General features: G+C 44.8%; 1 protein-coding gene across 2 annotated transcripts in view; it reads right to left on the bottom strand.

The window, feature by feature from the left end:
• The window catches only part of brsk2a (BR serine/threonine kinase 2a), a 169786-nt gene that overhangs the window by 57424 nt on the left and 98778 nt on the right, over positions 1–13584 (bottom strand). For both annotated transcript variants that reach the window (XM_030095534.1, XM_030095533.1), the window contains exon 2: positions 9837–9931. In XM_030095534.1, coding sequence (XP_029951394.1) covers positions 9837–9931 — 95 coding nt within the window. The remainder of the gene's footprint in view (positions 1–9836; positions 9932–13584) is intronic.

Here is a 13584-nt window from a genome sequence, read left to right as displayed (position 1 = left end):
CGTCTCTTTCTGATTATACTTTGCACCAACAGACGGTGCCTTTGATGTTGCAGTTTCAAATATAAAGAAAAAGTAGTGACTACAGGGGTGATAACTGGTTGATTTCATTCTTGATGGATTCTGTACACATGTCAAAAAGTCACAGTGCAAAGAATTACGGGATTGATCCACTGACACCAGGTACATATATTTATATATATATATATTTAAAAAGCATTTCACATCCAGCGTCCTCAGTCTTCTCCTTCACAGATCTCCCGCCTGGTCTGGCTCTAACGCTCCGGTTCAGCTGCTCCTCTCATCTCTGCCACTTTTCTACATTCTTCAGAATGAATAAACGTAATAGTAAAATGCTGCGCGTTTGTATTTGATGAGCCAAGGTAAACCGGAGCTCCTCACAAAAGCATACTGACGGGAAGCGTGCAGAGGTGTGAGCAGACGGGAGGTTTCAGGCTTTTCATGTGAAAAGTAAACGCCGAGGTTGGAGGACGTTTCACTCTCGGGAGATCGCGACGTTCCTCTTCAATCATCAGTCGCCAGTCAAGCACGATGGATAAAGGATTATCGCGACACTCGGGAAGAAACCAAAACCTGATTCACACACAAAACACACTTCAGTGGGTTCACCTGTGATATACAGGGGTAGAATCAAAATCTGGGTGCAAAGGAAAGAAAGAAAGAAAGAAACAACTTTAAAAGAAGGATTTTGTTGATCTCCCCAACAAAGCATCACTTCACTTAATGGGAGAACTGTTGTATAAGACATGCCCTTCCCTCACAAAGAAACAGGAAAAAAGCAACCATGAATAACTGGGAAAACAAAGCTTTCTCATCTATCTGACAACATCTGCTGCCTTTGATGAGAAGAAACAAGCGCAGCTGATTTAGATGTCTGTCTGTCTCCTGTCGAGCTCAATCGAGGCCAACGTTATTTGCTCTGTTCTGCTGTCCCCCGCTTCATTATTTTGTCTGCACTCCATCTATTGTTTCATCTTAATAAGACACATGAAAGGTGAAATCAGTCACCGTGCGTGTGCTTGATGAGCGTTGTCAGCGCGGCGGTCTGAAGCAGCAACAGATTCCTGCCAGCTGTGTCTCACCTGCTCCAGAAACAAGCATTTCAGGTTCGTGTGTGTGTGAATGTGAGTTTGTGTGAGTGTGCTTACACAGCGATGGACTGCTGACCAGGCCAGACTGTAGCTCGTCTTATAGTTTAACTCAAATACATTTTACTTCAGAGGCCACATTCAGCACAATTCAATCTCATGTGGGCCGGGTTATTCAGATTATAAATTCATTGTATTTTTCCTCACACGTGTGTGTGTGTGTGTGTGTGTGTGTGTGTGTGTGTGTGTGTGTGGTTTCACGACAAAAGCATTCAACTCAATTAAAACAAAATTCAATATTAAAAGACAATGCAAATGCTTCTTAAAAGAGAAATTAAGGTGCAATTATATTTCTTGGGCTCACTGTTGAGTTTTATGCTTCTTCTTCTTCTTTGATTCTTTTTTTGTAACAATGGAGCGCTTTTCATGAAGTTGTCACTGGATCCCAGTGGGACATCGACTGCGCTTGTTGTAACACTCCATGGATTTTTTTTTTTTATTTTCGTTTGTAGACAAAACTGAAAAAGGTAAAAAAATCAATAGGAAAACTTGTAGTTGTGAGACTTGTTCCGTCTTTCCAGGGCAGTCTGGTGTTTGTATCGTGCTCTATTGTTTCTTCATTGACTGAAGCTAAACCTGCTGGGATCACCGGCCGACGCTGATCCCAGGTACTACAGAACAGGGACGCCAAACAAAAGGCCTTTCAAATTAGAAAGTATCATTAAAGTTGGTTTTATGTTGAGATTATAGTCATTTTTGGTTCTAATTGTGAAACATTTTGCAAAAAACATAATGCAAACCATGGACACATCTCATCCAAGCAGGACTAAAAGTTTCTTCACACACCTGTGGTGCCTTGTTAGTAAAATCTAATCTCTATTTCCGCTTAAGCAGAGCCTTCTCGCTTCTCAGTAATTACTGTGGAAAGTAGTGGACATGCATTGATTTACACATGGTGATCGGTAACCAAATCAGGGTGTAAAATGGTGAGGGGCTGGGATATTGATTGATGACAGACGGAGAGCTTTGCGAGGCCTTGCGGGTGCAGGAAAATCAATTTAATAATTTAGGTTCTTCCAGAATGAGGATGCTATGAGAAAATGACTTTCTCAAGTTCTCCAGCTTCTATCTTTTATTCACATTTCCAGCAGCATCCAGCACTTGACTGCGAGCGAGTCATACATCAACAGCCTGAAATGAGTAAAGGAAGAGCGGAAGCGGAGCCGAGAAGCCGAGCTGGTAATTCCACAGTGTTTCTGTGCAGCCAACCTGCTCGGCTCAAACTGTGTGCTAAGCCCTGGCTTCTGGCTCAACACCACGCAAAGCTGATGGATCAACACGCCGGGGCACAACATATGAAACCCATTTATTTTAAAGGGTGTCTGAGCAAACTCTGAGCCGCACACACACACACACACACAATGTAAAGTTAAAGGGGATGTGTGCATGTTAGAAGCATCCCTGTATCAACCCACTCGCAGCAATACAGAGAGAATGGCCGATCTATAATCATTAGGAGGGAAGAGGAGAGATGGCGGAGAAGGAAAGCTACAGCGCTGTCTCCGAGGTGTCGGGATAACAAGATTAGAACTTGTGTGATTCATCTGTGACCGTGGCATTTTACTCCTCACCCGCCCACCACAATCTCTGTCACTTGGTTTACTCGACCTATAAGCCACCACTTTCACTTCGGTTTTTTTTTTTTTTCTAAAAGGGTGAAGATTAAAAACAGCATGGTCTCGTGTGTCGAAATACATTTGACTTTTCACTGTGCGTCCAAGCTACAAACGAAGATATACAGTGTTGCTAATTAATGACAACGAACCTTCGCTTTATGGACAGTCAAGCTGGTTTTCAGAAAATCAATTTGCAAAAATAATGGCCTTATTCGTCACAGACCCTCAAAATAAAGATTTTAACCTTTTCAGTTCATATTCAGCTCAGCTGTCGATGCTGTGTCCACTACTCCTAAGAAACTGTTTTAAAAAGTCAGATTTATACCTTAAAGTTTTTCTACAATGTCGCATCAAGCATACATTTTGGAAAAAATCCATTATTAAAAAATATTTCACATTTACTATGGAGAATTATTACAATCTCAATATCAAGCTCATTTAAATGTTACTTTCTTGTGCAAAATCCTGTGAAATTTCCAAAAATGAAATCCAACTTGGATTTTGCAGATTTCTACAAGCAAATTTTTACAAACTCCGGCTGACAGCGTGGCTTTGAGGCTAACGCTAGCTTACTAGCTTTAATGCCAGCGGGGTCAATACCTCAACTCGGGTCTCAGTATGTTAGCTATTTCAAAAAAATAGCTATGTTAAAAAGTCAGTGATTTCTTTATAATTGTCTCTATTTCTGTGGTGGTTTAGTGGGCCAGACTGGAGCTTACTGTGGCTCGGTTTGGGCCCATGGACCTTACGTTTGACACCACTCTCCTAAACTAATGGAATTAAGATGCATATGCTAGTCAGTAGCTGCCTAGCCAGCTTCTAGTCCTTTTTGCGTCTCTCTTGCATTATTTGCTTCAAGGAGCAATTACAACGCAGCGTTTGGACGTTTCCAGACTCCCGTTCCTCAGTCGAAATGTTGACGACTCACATCAAGGACGGAGCGGTCAGCGAAAACCAGGACTGACCTCGGAGAGAAACACATCAGAAACAGTGAGATATCTACTTCAAACTTCATGTTCAGCAGCGCTCTCAGCCCTCCACACACACACACACACACACACACACACACACACACACACACACACACACACACACACACACACACACACACACACACACACACACACACACACACACACACACACACACACACACACACACACACACTTCCCTCCCTTCATCCTGCACTTCATCCCTCCCCTCCCTCTCTTCCTTTCTCTCTCTGAGCTCGGGGACAGTAGAGTGACTTTGAAGTTGTGCTGCTTCAGGAGGAGAGAGAGTCACTGCGGCTAATTAGTTGTCCTTATCCCGACAGCAGCAGCAGCCGCCGCCGCCGCCGCCACCAGCTCGCTGGCTCAGAGGGGGAAACAGAGCAGGCACCAACAACAGCCACCAACAGCTGGATGCTAAAGATACCCCCCTCTCCCTCTCTGCTGGTTTGTTACTGCTAGCGGCTAGTAACAATTTAACTCAGCCCCAAAACTAAACTGCAGATTAAAGAAGTTGCTGCTTTCCCTATAATGATAGGTAATATGGCATGAAATACGCTACAGCCAAATCCTCTGCTCTCGGGGAGAAGCTCGTCAGACCACAGTCGACTGCAGTGTCAAGATTCTGCAACAGTTCGGTTCATTTTCACCTCCGTGCTGCTGCTGTTGTCAGTTTCACTGAGGATTTCCTCATTGAACAGTGGGAGGACACCCTTTCTCTGATTGAAATCAGCGTCTTAGTTGTATGTGCGTAATAACACACACCGAAAGAGTTTGACAAACACTAATCTGTGGTAATTAAGGCCGTGTTTGCACCTCAGTGTTTTCAAGTGGAGATGGGACCACCCACTAGAGGCCCAACATGAAATCTACAACATTTCAACGTTTCTGCCGTTTCTGTGTAAACTGACATCATTTCTGAAACGTTGTCATGTAAACGTGAAATTTGTCTGAAACAAAAACATGTTTTCACTTGAAACGTCATGGAAACGGCTTCTAACGTTCCTTAATATTTCTTAATAAACATATGTTCTAAGTATTTTATCTTTGACGGACCTCGTCTTCAGTCATAAATATCACCACGGCTGCTGAAGGAGTGTGCGTCAGAGCTGGCTGTGCCTCTCCAAACCATCTTCAATCGGAGTCTTCAGACTGGACGTGTCCCTGCGTTGTGGAAGACCTCATGCCTTGTCCCAGTGCCCAAGGTGGCAAGGCCTGCAAGGATGAAGGACTACAGACCAGTGGCCCTAACATCCGTGGTGATGAAGACTTTTGAGAGGCTGCTGCTCCGGCTGCTCAAACCTCAAGTGGAGGGGGGGCTGGACCCCCTTCAGTTCGCCTATCAGGACAGCATGGGAGTGGACGATGCGGTCTTGTTTATGGTCCATCAGGCACTCTCCTTTCTGGAGGGAGCTGGAGGCTATGTGAGGTTGATGTTTTTCGACTTTACAAGCGCCTTTGATACCATCCAGCCTCAGTTACTGAAGGGGAAGCTTGAGAGGATGGGAGTGGATCCTCTCTTTGTTCGCTGGATCCACAACTACCTGACTCTGAGGTCACAATACGTCCGGCTCGGGGGGTGTGTATCTGGGACCCTGTTGAGCAACACTGGTGCACCGCAGGGGACTGTACTATCCCCCTTTCTCTTCACACTGTACACTGCTGACTTTGCTCACAGATCTGCTGCGTGTCATGTGCAGAAGTATTCAGATGACACTGCAATTGTGGCATGTGTGAAGGGTAGGGATGAAAAGGAGTACAGGGAGCTCATCGCGGGATTCACCACCTGGAGCAGGGACAATGGTCTTATTCTGAACACCTCGAAGACGAAGGAGATGATCATTGACTTTGGCAGGAAGCCCTCTCATCAACCTGTCATCATCGACGGAGAGAGTATTGAGGTTGTTCACACCTATAAATACTTGGGTGTGCACCTTGACCACAGACTGGACTGGTCGGAGCAGGCTCAGGCCCTGTATAAGAAAGGACAGAGCAGGCTGTTTTTCCTGAGGAGACTTAAATCCTTTGACGTGTGTGGTGACATGCTGTACATTTTCTACCAGTCTGTTGTTGCAAGTGCTGTTTTCTTTGGGGTTGTCTGTTGGGGCGGCAGTATGACAAAAAGAGACAGCAATCGGCTGGACAGACTCATCAGGAGGTGTGTGTCTGTGATGGGGAGGAAGGTGGACTCTGTTGGAGCAGTCTTGGAGAGGAGGATGGGGGCTCTAATGCAGAGTATCTTGAGGAACTCCAAACATCCACTGCACGACACAGTTGCAGCTCAAAAAAGTGAGCGGAGTAACAGGCTCCTGTCACTGCGCTGCAGAACTGAGCGCTTCAAGAGGTCGTTCATCCCCTCAGCAATCAGGCTGTATAACAGATGTGCCTGAGCCAAACCAAGTACAATCTGAGCACTTGTATTTATTGTACTGTTGTTGTTTATTTGCATGTGAATGATCTGTGTGCTGCTGGACACCGGAATTTCTCCCTTGGGAGATTAATAAAGTTTTATCTATCTATCTATCCATCTATCTAAATAATCAGTAAATAGATTTTACATGATCATTCACATACACTCCTTCAGGTTGCTTTCATTGGGATGGAGACACTTGGGGATCGGTGGAATTGCCACCGTCTTCCCAGCATGCGGACACGGGGGGATCAGACTGCCCACCTCTTGATTGGAACACGATCCACTCCAGCGACTGAGCCGCATTCGCTCCGTGTTCAAATGTACAGCGGTAAATGGACCGTGCCATATGTGTGACGATCACATTAGCGGGTCAGGGCGAAAAAAACACACACACACACACATACACACACGTGCTCAACCTCTGACAGGAAATGTGAGTAGATACGTGGCGTCCCCACTGAGACATCTGTGTTATCTTGCCACAGCGGGGCGTCTCGCAGCATGTCCATCTTTTTCTCCTGAGCCTTGCTCTTTCACCCTGACTCCCTCCTGCTATCTCTCAACTTGTCAGCCCCACGGCGGCGAAGGGGGGAGAGAGAGAGAGAGAGAGAGGGAGAGAGAGAGAGAGAGAGAGAGAGAGAGAGAGAGAGGGAGAGGAGAGAGAGAGAGAGAGAGAGAGAGAGGGCTAAGTTTCAGAAACATTAAGTGCTCCTTTGAAACTCAGACACACACACAGCTCATTCTCAGACCACTGACATCCTGCCATGTGTGCACACGCCGTCTTCATCCTCATCTGTTTCTCCGTCAATGAAAACATCACAGACACTCACTCACTCGCGCTGATGGAGATTCTGATTATCATTCAAGGAACCTTCTAGAAATCACTTTAATAAAAAAAAAAAACATGGAGAGACACTGTACTTGTACTTTGAAGCATTCAAGGCTGATTCCTTTGTTAGGAGGCCGCGTTACTCGAGACAAGTCAATGCCGTTCTGGTCCACAGAGTCGCCGCCTTCAGGACCGTCACTAAAGAGTTCAGCATTAGTTCTGTAAAGTTCAGCGCGCTGCGAGGCGAGCGCGGCGCTTTCCTCCACACAGAAAATTAATTCAAACCGGCTCCTCGTCTCCGCAGACCCCTGACTCCCAAGGCCCGTCAGGAGGAGGAGGACAGACGGAGAGAGATGACACGGGTCATGGAGGATGTGGCCGTGCACATACTTAAAAATGTGCATGAATGCACCTGTGATGCACACACACACACACACACACACAGAGTCTTGTGAACATTTCAGTGTGTAAAGGGTTTCGGGGTGGAATTTGTAGTGTGCACATGCATGCATGCATACATGCTTATACTGTAAGTGTTGTCAGCAGTGTGGCGTATCGCGCACACACACACACACACACCTGTCCAGGACGGTCAGATTCTCCCCTAATAGCACCGTGGGGACCGGAGACATTAGCATATTAAAAGGTGACATTTCACAGGCCGAGCTTTGCAGGAGATTGCAGCCGATCACTCTGACAGTCTGACAGCCAAACAGTCACACACACACACACACACACACACACACACACACACACACACACACACACACACACTGCGGAGATACACACACTGCGCAGTGCAACACAATGGGAGATTTGGAGTGGCCGCTGGATTTGTGATGGGAAACACCTGTCGGTTCACAGGTGGGATTATCTCCACTGTCTGATGTGTGAAATCAATGTCACTGTTTTCCTCAACTTGTTGTGCTCGTCTTATCGTTGGTGTTGTTTACGGCGAGTCGCAACTCACATCCAATATAAATGCAAAGCTCGGCCATGAAGAGGCTCTGGAATTTAATTGACGCCTGGATATGAAGTCAACGACCAAAAACACACAGCAGAGAAGCCTAAAGAAGGAATTCGGCTCAAAGCAGGGCTGCATGTCTGCACTGAAGACGATACAGTATCAACACACTCGCTCACTCACTCACACACACTCTATTAAGTTATATAAGCCCTGAATACCTGTCATAATCTGTGCCCCGGCTAGCTAAAACAGGTGCATACCGAGAAAGTAAGTACGCATGCACACGCACACACAGATCTGATCCAGAAATAAAACATAAACATAAAACTGGTAGGAAAAAACAAACGTCTGCCTTCATTTTGAAACAGTTTCCTTCATGTTAAATGATGGAGATTAATTTAACCTTTGCTGCCATCACACAGCACAGTGTGTGTGCGCGCGTGACGAAAAAGTGTGACAGTGGCTGAGTTCAGTAATTGGCTGTGAACTGCAGCTTCAGCAGAAGCCTCGCTCCATCCTGTCGGAGACCTGTCAGCGTTCGGCGTCCGTTACTCTCATTTCCCTCTGCAGGGCAGCAAGACGTTACCTCTCGCGCTGCTGTCAAACGTTACCGCTCCCGCTGCAACTAATAATACTTCTGTCAGAGCCGAGGCAACAGAAATGACCTGTCTTTAGACGGCACGCTGAGTGGAATGAGAGAGAGAGACTTCCACTGCAGCGGGAAGACACCGGCGCAGCGAGAGGCTGATTAATACTAACTGTTTATCAAACAGCAATATCCCAGCACAGAGAGCTTTTCATCTGAAGTCCAATGATGCTGCAGCATGAAGCGATTCAATATTGAGGGATTTTCTATTTTCACTTAACCTGTACTGTGAGCAAAACGACTCTCTTGCTGCTTTCGCAGCTCATAAGTAAATAATTACACACGTCTCCGCGTGCCTCTTGTCAAAGACAATTTTCAGCATCTTGTCATCCTCTTTCTGCAGGCAGGCTTTGGTTTTTATTGACTTTTATCAATGACTATTCCAACAATAAAGTCCACGTTTGCAGAGTAACGGCTTTGAGGGGCAAACTAATCCAGCAAAAACATGCATAATGGAACAGCTATTGGAGATTTTACTCCACAAGGTTTCATTCAAATTGGAATTATGTTGATATTGTAGTAGTTTTTGGTAGTAATTGCTTGGCGTGTGAAAATATATGCATTCATCACATACACTCCTTGCACCAACAAAGAATAAGTCAATGTGAAATTGGGCAAAAATGTGTTTTGACACCACTGGTTTATAAGAAACCGTAGTAAAAGCTGTTTGAAAAAAGATGGTTCAAGACATTGCCAAGAACATAATGAGTTACAGAAAGCTGCACTGCATCTCAACTCTTGTATTATATATATGCAATTTGGCATCTTTTAAATGTTTAATGATGTTTTTATTTCTGGTGCTTTATCTTCTCTTTGCCCTTCTTAACTTTTCCCTCTTTGATCGTCTGAATTGTTGCTCACATTTATTGTCATGGAGCACGTTCCTCAAATGTGGGTTACAAATAAAGTTTCCTTCATCCAACGATCAGTTACAGTCCAAATCTCTTTATACTTAAGAAAGAGAAAATTGTGTTAGAAAGTGGTTTAAAGTCAGACTTTCTAATCAGCGATCGGACGAGTTGAATCGTTGCACTTTGTTTGGTGGGGATTATAAACTCCATTGTTTATTTCTGCTCACAGATACTGACAGTACAAAGCAAAACCGACTTCAACATGCAGTTTTGAGTGACACACTTCAGAAGTGGAGACGTGTCCACCTCCGGTAACTCCAACTCCAACATGAAAATAATCCCGGCAGGAGTGAACGTACCTTCATTAGTACTGACTCGCTGAGTTTCTCCCGGTTGACGATCTTTATGGCGACTTTCTGGCATGTTACACAGTGGACTCCGAGCTTGACCAACCCTGGAAGAACAGGACAGGACAGGCAACATGTTTTTAGGTCAAGGAGGTCTGAAAGTGAGCATATTAACCTGCAAAACTGGATGAGAAAAATAAAAGTGGGGTTTGTTCAGGCCGACAGTAAACAGGCATCGACCTGACTGAGGTGAAATTGCTCCTGACCTCATGTTCACGATGCTCATAATGACTTGTGAAGGGTTACAGCGTCTCGTTTAAACTGCCCTCTGGGGTTCATTTGAGTCATAAAGTCAGTAAGTGTGCGGGCCATTTGTGTTATTGATTCTTATAATGCACTGAAACACTGTATTCCAGGAGTGTGAGGTGAAGTGGCAACAAACACCGGCCTCGTAAAAAAAACAAAGGTCAGGAGGAGATAATTATTGAGGATTATCTAAGAATAACAATCAATCCGCGCTCATTTGGAGAGCACCTTTCACGCAGGTCAGCACAAATCAAGTTGCTCCAGAGATGATTGGCAAAATGATAGGACGACACAAGACGTGAGGACAAGAAAGCAGCAAATTATTACAAGAAAAAAAGATTTTCGAGGGCACACAAACAGATTAGTCAAACCGAATGACATGAGAGTGGCTTGAAATGATCTTTTAATGGACCGCATGGACATAAAACCTGAAGAAGATAAAGTGATGGTGCGATAGAAGACACGGAAAACTGATCCTGAATGTGTTGTTTAAGTGGCTTATTTGAAAAACAGTAACGCTCTGGCGTGAATGCTTACGGTTCCAGTTCAGTTCTTTTTTTAATTCTTTGTGGGATTTTCTGTGCAGAGTTTCCATGTTCCCCTTGCTCATGTTTTGTTTTGTTTTTTTCAAATTAAAAATGTGCTCGATGATGATAGTCTAAGCCACTGAAAGCACAACTTTTAATGAGAGTTGTAAGACACATTCAGATACAGTTCAGGCCAAAAAACAAAAGCATTTCATCTAGAATATCCCCGACAGGTGAAACAGAGGAATGATAACCTTTAATTTTAAACTTTCATGTTTGTCTTTGGTGCGGTGCAGAGTATACGTGATGAAAATGTTCATTTTTTTCACATAACCAAACAATTACTACTGAAAATGAATACAGGATTGGAGTCTGTTGTGGTTCATGTTTGACGACACTGATCTATACTGTCAGAAGAGAGATACAGAAGTGTATGATGGATTGTGTCAGTCTGAATCTAGTCCAGAAGAATCATGGATCTTTAATCAAGTCAACAAAAAACACCTTTCGGCACTGTTCGTGTCGTAAATGTGGAAAAAAATGCAAGCTGTACAAAACTGAATCCCGTCTGTCCTCCGCCCCAACAGACAGACACAAAAGAAACTAAAAATGAACACATAAAAAGAATGAGGCAACGACTGGAGATGAACTGGGACGCCACATTTGAACAACCTCGCAGAAAATATTAGCAGAGCATAAACACATTGATGCTCGGGGAGAGATCTGAGTGTCTGATACACCGTCGGTTCTGCTGGGATTCCCTCACAAACATCCTGTCAAAACCCGCACAAATCCTCTTTATTTGCTGCATAACCACAAAAGCATCCCGCCCGGCGTCGCCTCCCTAAATGTCCCCAGGTAACTCCAGTTAAGTGATCAGTCACAAACGATGTGGAGAAGCGGCAGGGACGCCACCGCCGGCGTGGAAAAAAGCGGCGTGTGCATTTGATACAGGGGGAGCCGTGACAACAACACCAATCCGTTTTCTGCCGGGGACCGCGGAGCCGCGCACACGTTACAATCAGACAGATTGCTTACAAACTGAAACAAACACACACACACACACACACACACACACACCCATAGAACAACAAATGCCTGGTCCCCATTATTGGCTCCCCCTGTGGGCTGGTGCTGCAGCCGGGACTTCAGAGATGACGGAGGATGATTTTAAACTTGGTAAACTACATGATTCACAGTCGTAGAACAACGGGAGAGATGAAGCAGCGAAGCTGAGCTAATAAGTAGCACTCGGGCCACGTTTCCACGACGATGCTGTCAAGTGAAAATGCCAAACTTTCATTGTGCTTTGAGAGTGTCGTTTACACAACGATGGAGCTCGGAGCCACTGAAATGGAAACTTTTTGAAAGCAATTTTCGGAATAGTCTCGGGCTTCGAAACGGAGGAAAACCCAAAACGATGCGTTTTCGCTTGAAACGCTGTCAAGCAGCACCAAGATGGGTGGAAAAAAGAAGAGGAACTTTGAAAAAGCAGGTCAGGGCAGAGAGACACCGTCCTGCAGCAAACTGTCTGACGGGGGACGGACTGAGTCGGGTTTTCACCTCAGGTGTCTGCATGAAGCAGCCAAACAGGAGAGTCGACTGCAGAAGAGAACAGACACAAGTCTCACTCACGATGCCAAAAGTGAAGGAGATCAGGGAAAAGGGCTAGCACATTATTCAAATGACAAATCTGAGAAATTAAGCAATAATGGAGAGCATTGTGTGGGAGAGAGGAAGTGGAGGAGAGCAGGCCTGATTTAAAAAAAAAATGCTAAAAAGAAGGAGATAAAAGACGCAGATCTGAAAAGAAAAAGGGGATGAGGCAGCTGAGGAGAAGAGAGAGACACAGCAGACAGGCCCATTAGGCTCGTGAGGCTAATCATATGTTAATGGCTTCCATACAGAAGCTCATAAGTCATGATAAACACATTAAAGAGAAAATATCTGCCCGCAAACACATGAAAACCTAACTGGATTACTTCCCTCGCTATCCATCTTCCTCTGTGTTTTCTTGAGCGGAGGGCATATTAGAGAGGGGGGAGTGCGCACGGGGAACACCAGACATTAGGATTTTACAAGCACTTTGTGTAAAGACTGAAATGAAGTGTTACGAGGACGTTTCAGAGCACAGCGACGCAGGAAAAGACGACGCACACCTGCCTTTACGCCTCTGAATGACTGTCATGATCTCTGGCAACAACACTACGAAATGAACGGTGATGGTGAAATGCTGAGATCAGAGAATTTCTGCCAATTATAGCCAAACAGAAAGTAGTTTATATAGTATCTGAGAAGTGCTGCGATGATTTGGAGAAAAGAAACAAGGAGCCAGACATGAAAGATGCTGATCGGGATTAAAAGTGAGCAGATCACAGGGACAGCTGAGGTTAAGCAGTTTGGAGATAAAGCTGGAGAGGCCAGGTGGAGACGGCGAGGACATGTGCTGCTGAGAGGTGGTGGATGCTCGATTTGGAAAGGGAGAGGGTTTCCAAGACGATCCGAGAATAAGGAGAGAGCGAGCGAAAGACGAAGCAGTTCCAGATAAAAAGCAAAATGACTAAGTTAAATGTATTCCAAAAATACATTTCATCCAAATCTGAAAGATATTTCAGTCAGAACTGTCACTCCTCTGCCTCAAGCGAGCCTCTCTTACAGTTTCTATTTAAAAATATCAGACCTCGAGAGCCCAAAACAAGCTAAAGCATGTCATTATGTGTGGGTGTTGTGTGCAGATATTCACACCGACGTTTGCCAAAACACAGTACTTGTACATAATGTCCAAGTGTTCACTCAAGGCAGAGTCATATTTACCAAACCAGAATGTAGAGCAGAAACCAGAATCCCGGAAACTGGCGCTCCTTCTTGGATGAGAAAAACAGGAAATCTGACAGTAAATAATAAAACAAATCTGTGTGAGTTTTGGC

The sequence above is a fragment of the Salarias fasciatus genome, chromosome 7, assembly GCF_902148845.1.
Source record: "Salarias fasciatus chromosome 7, fSalaFa1.1, whole genome shotgun sequence".
Classification (NCBI taxonomy): Eukaryota; Metazoa; Chordata; class Actinopteri; order Blenniiformes; family Blenniidae; genus Salarias; species Salarias fasciatus.
This window is presented reverse-complemented; position numbering and strand designations above follow the sequence as displayed.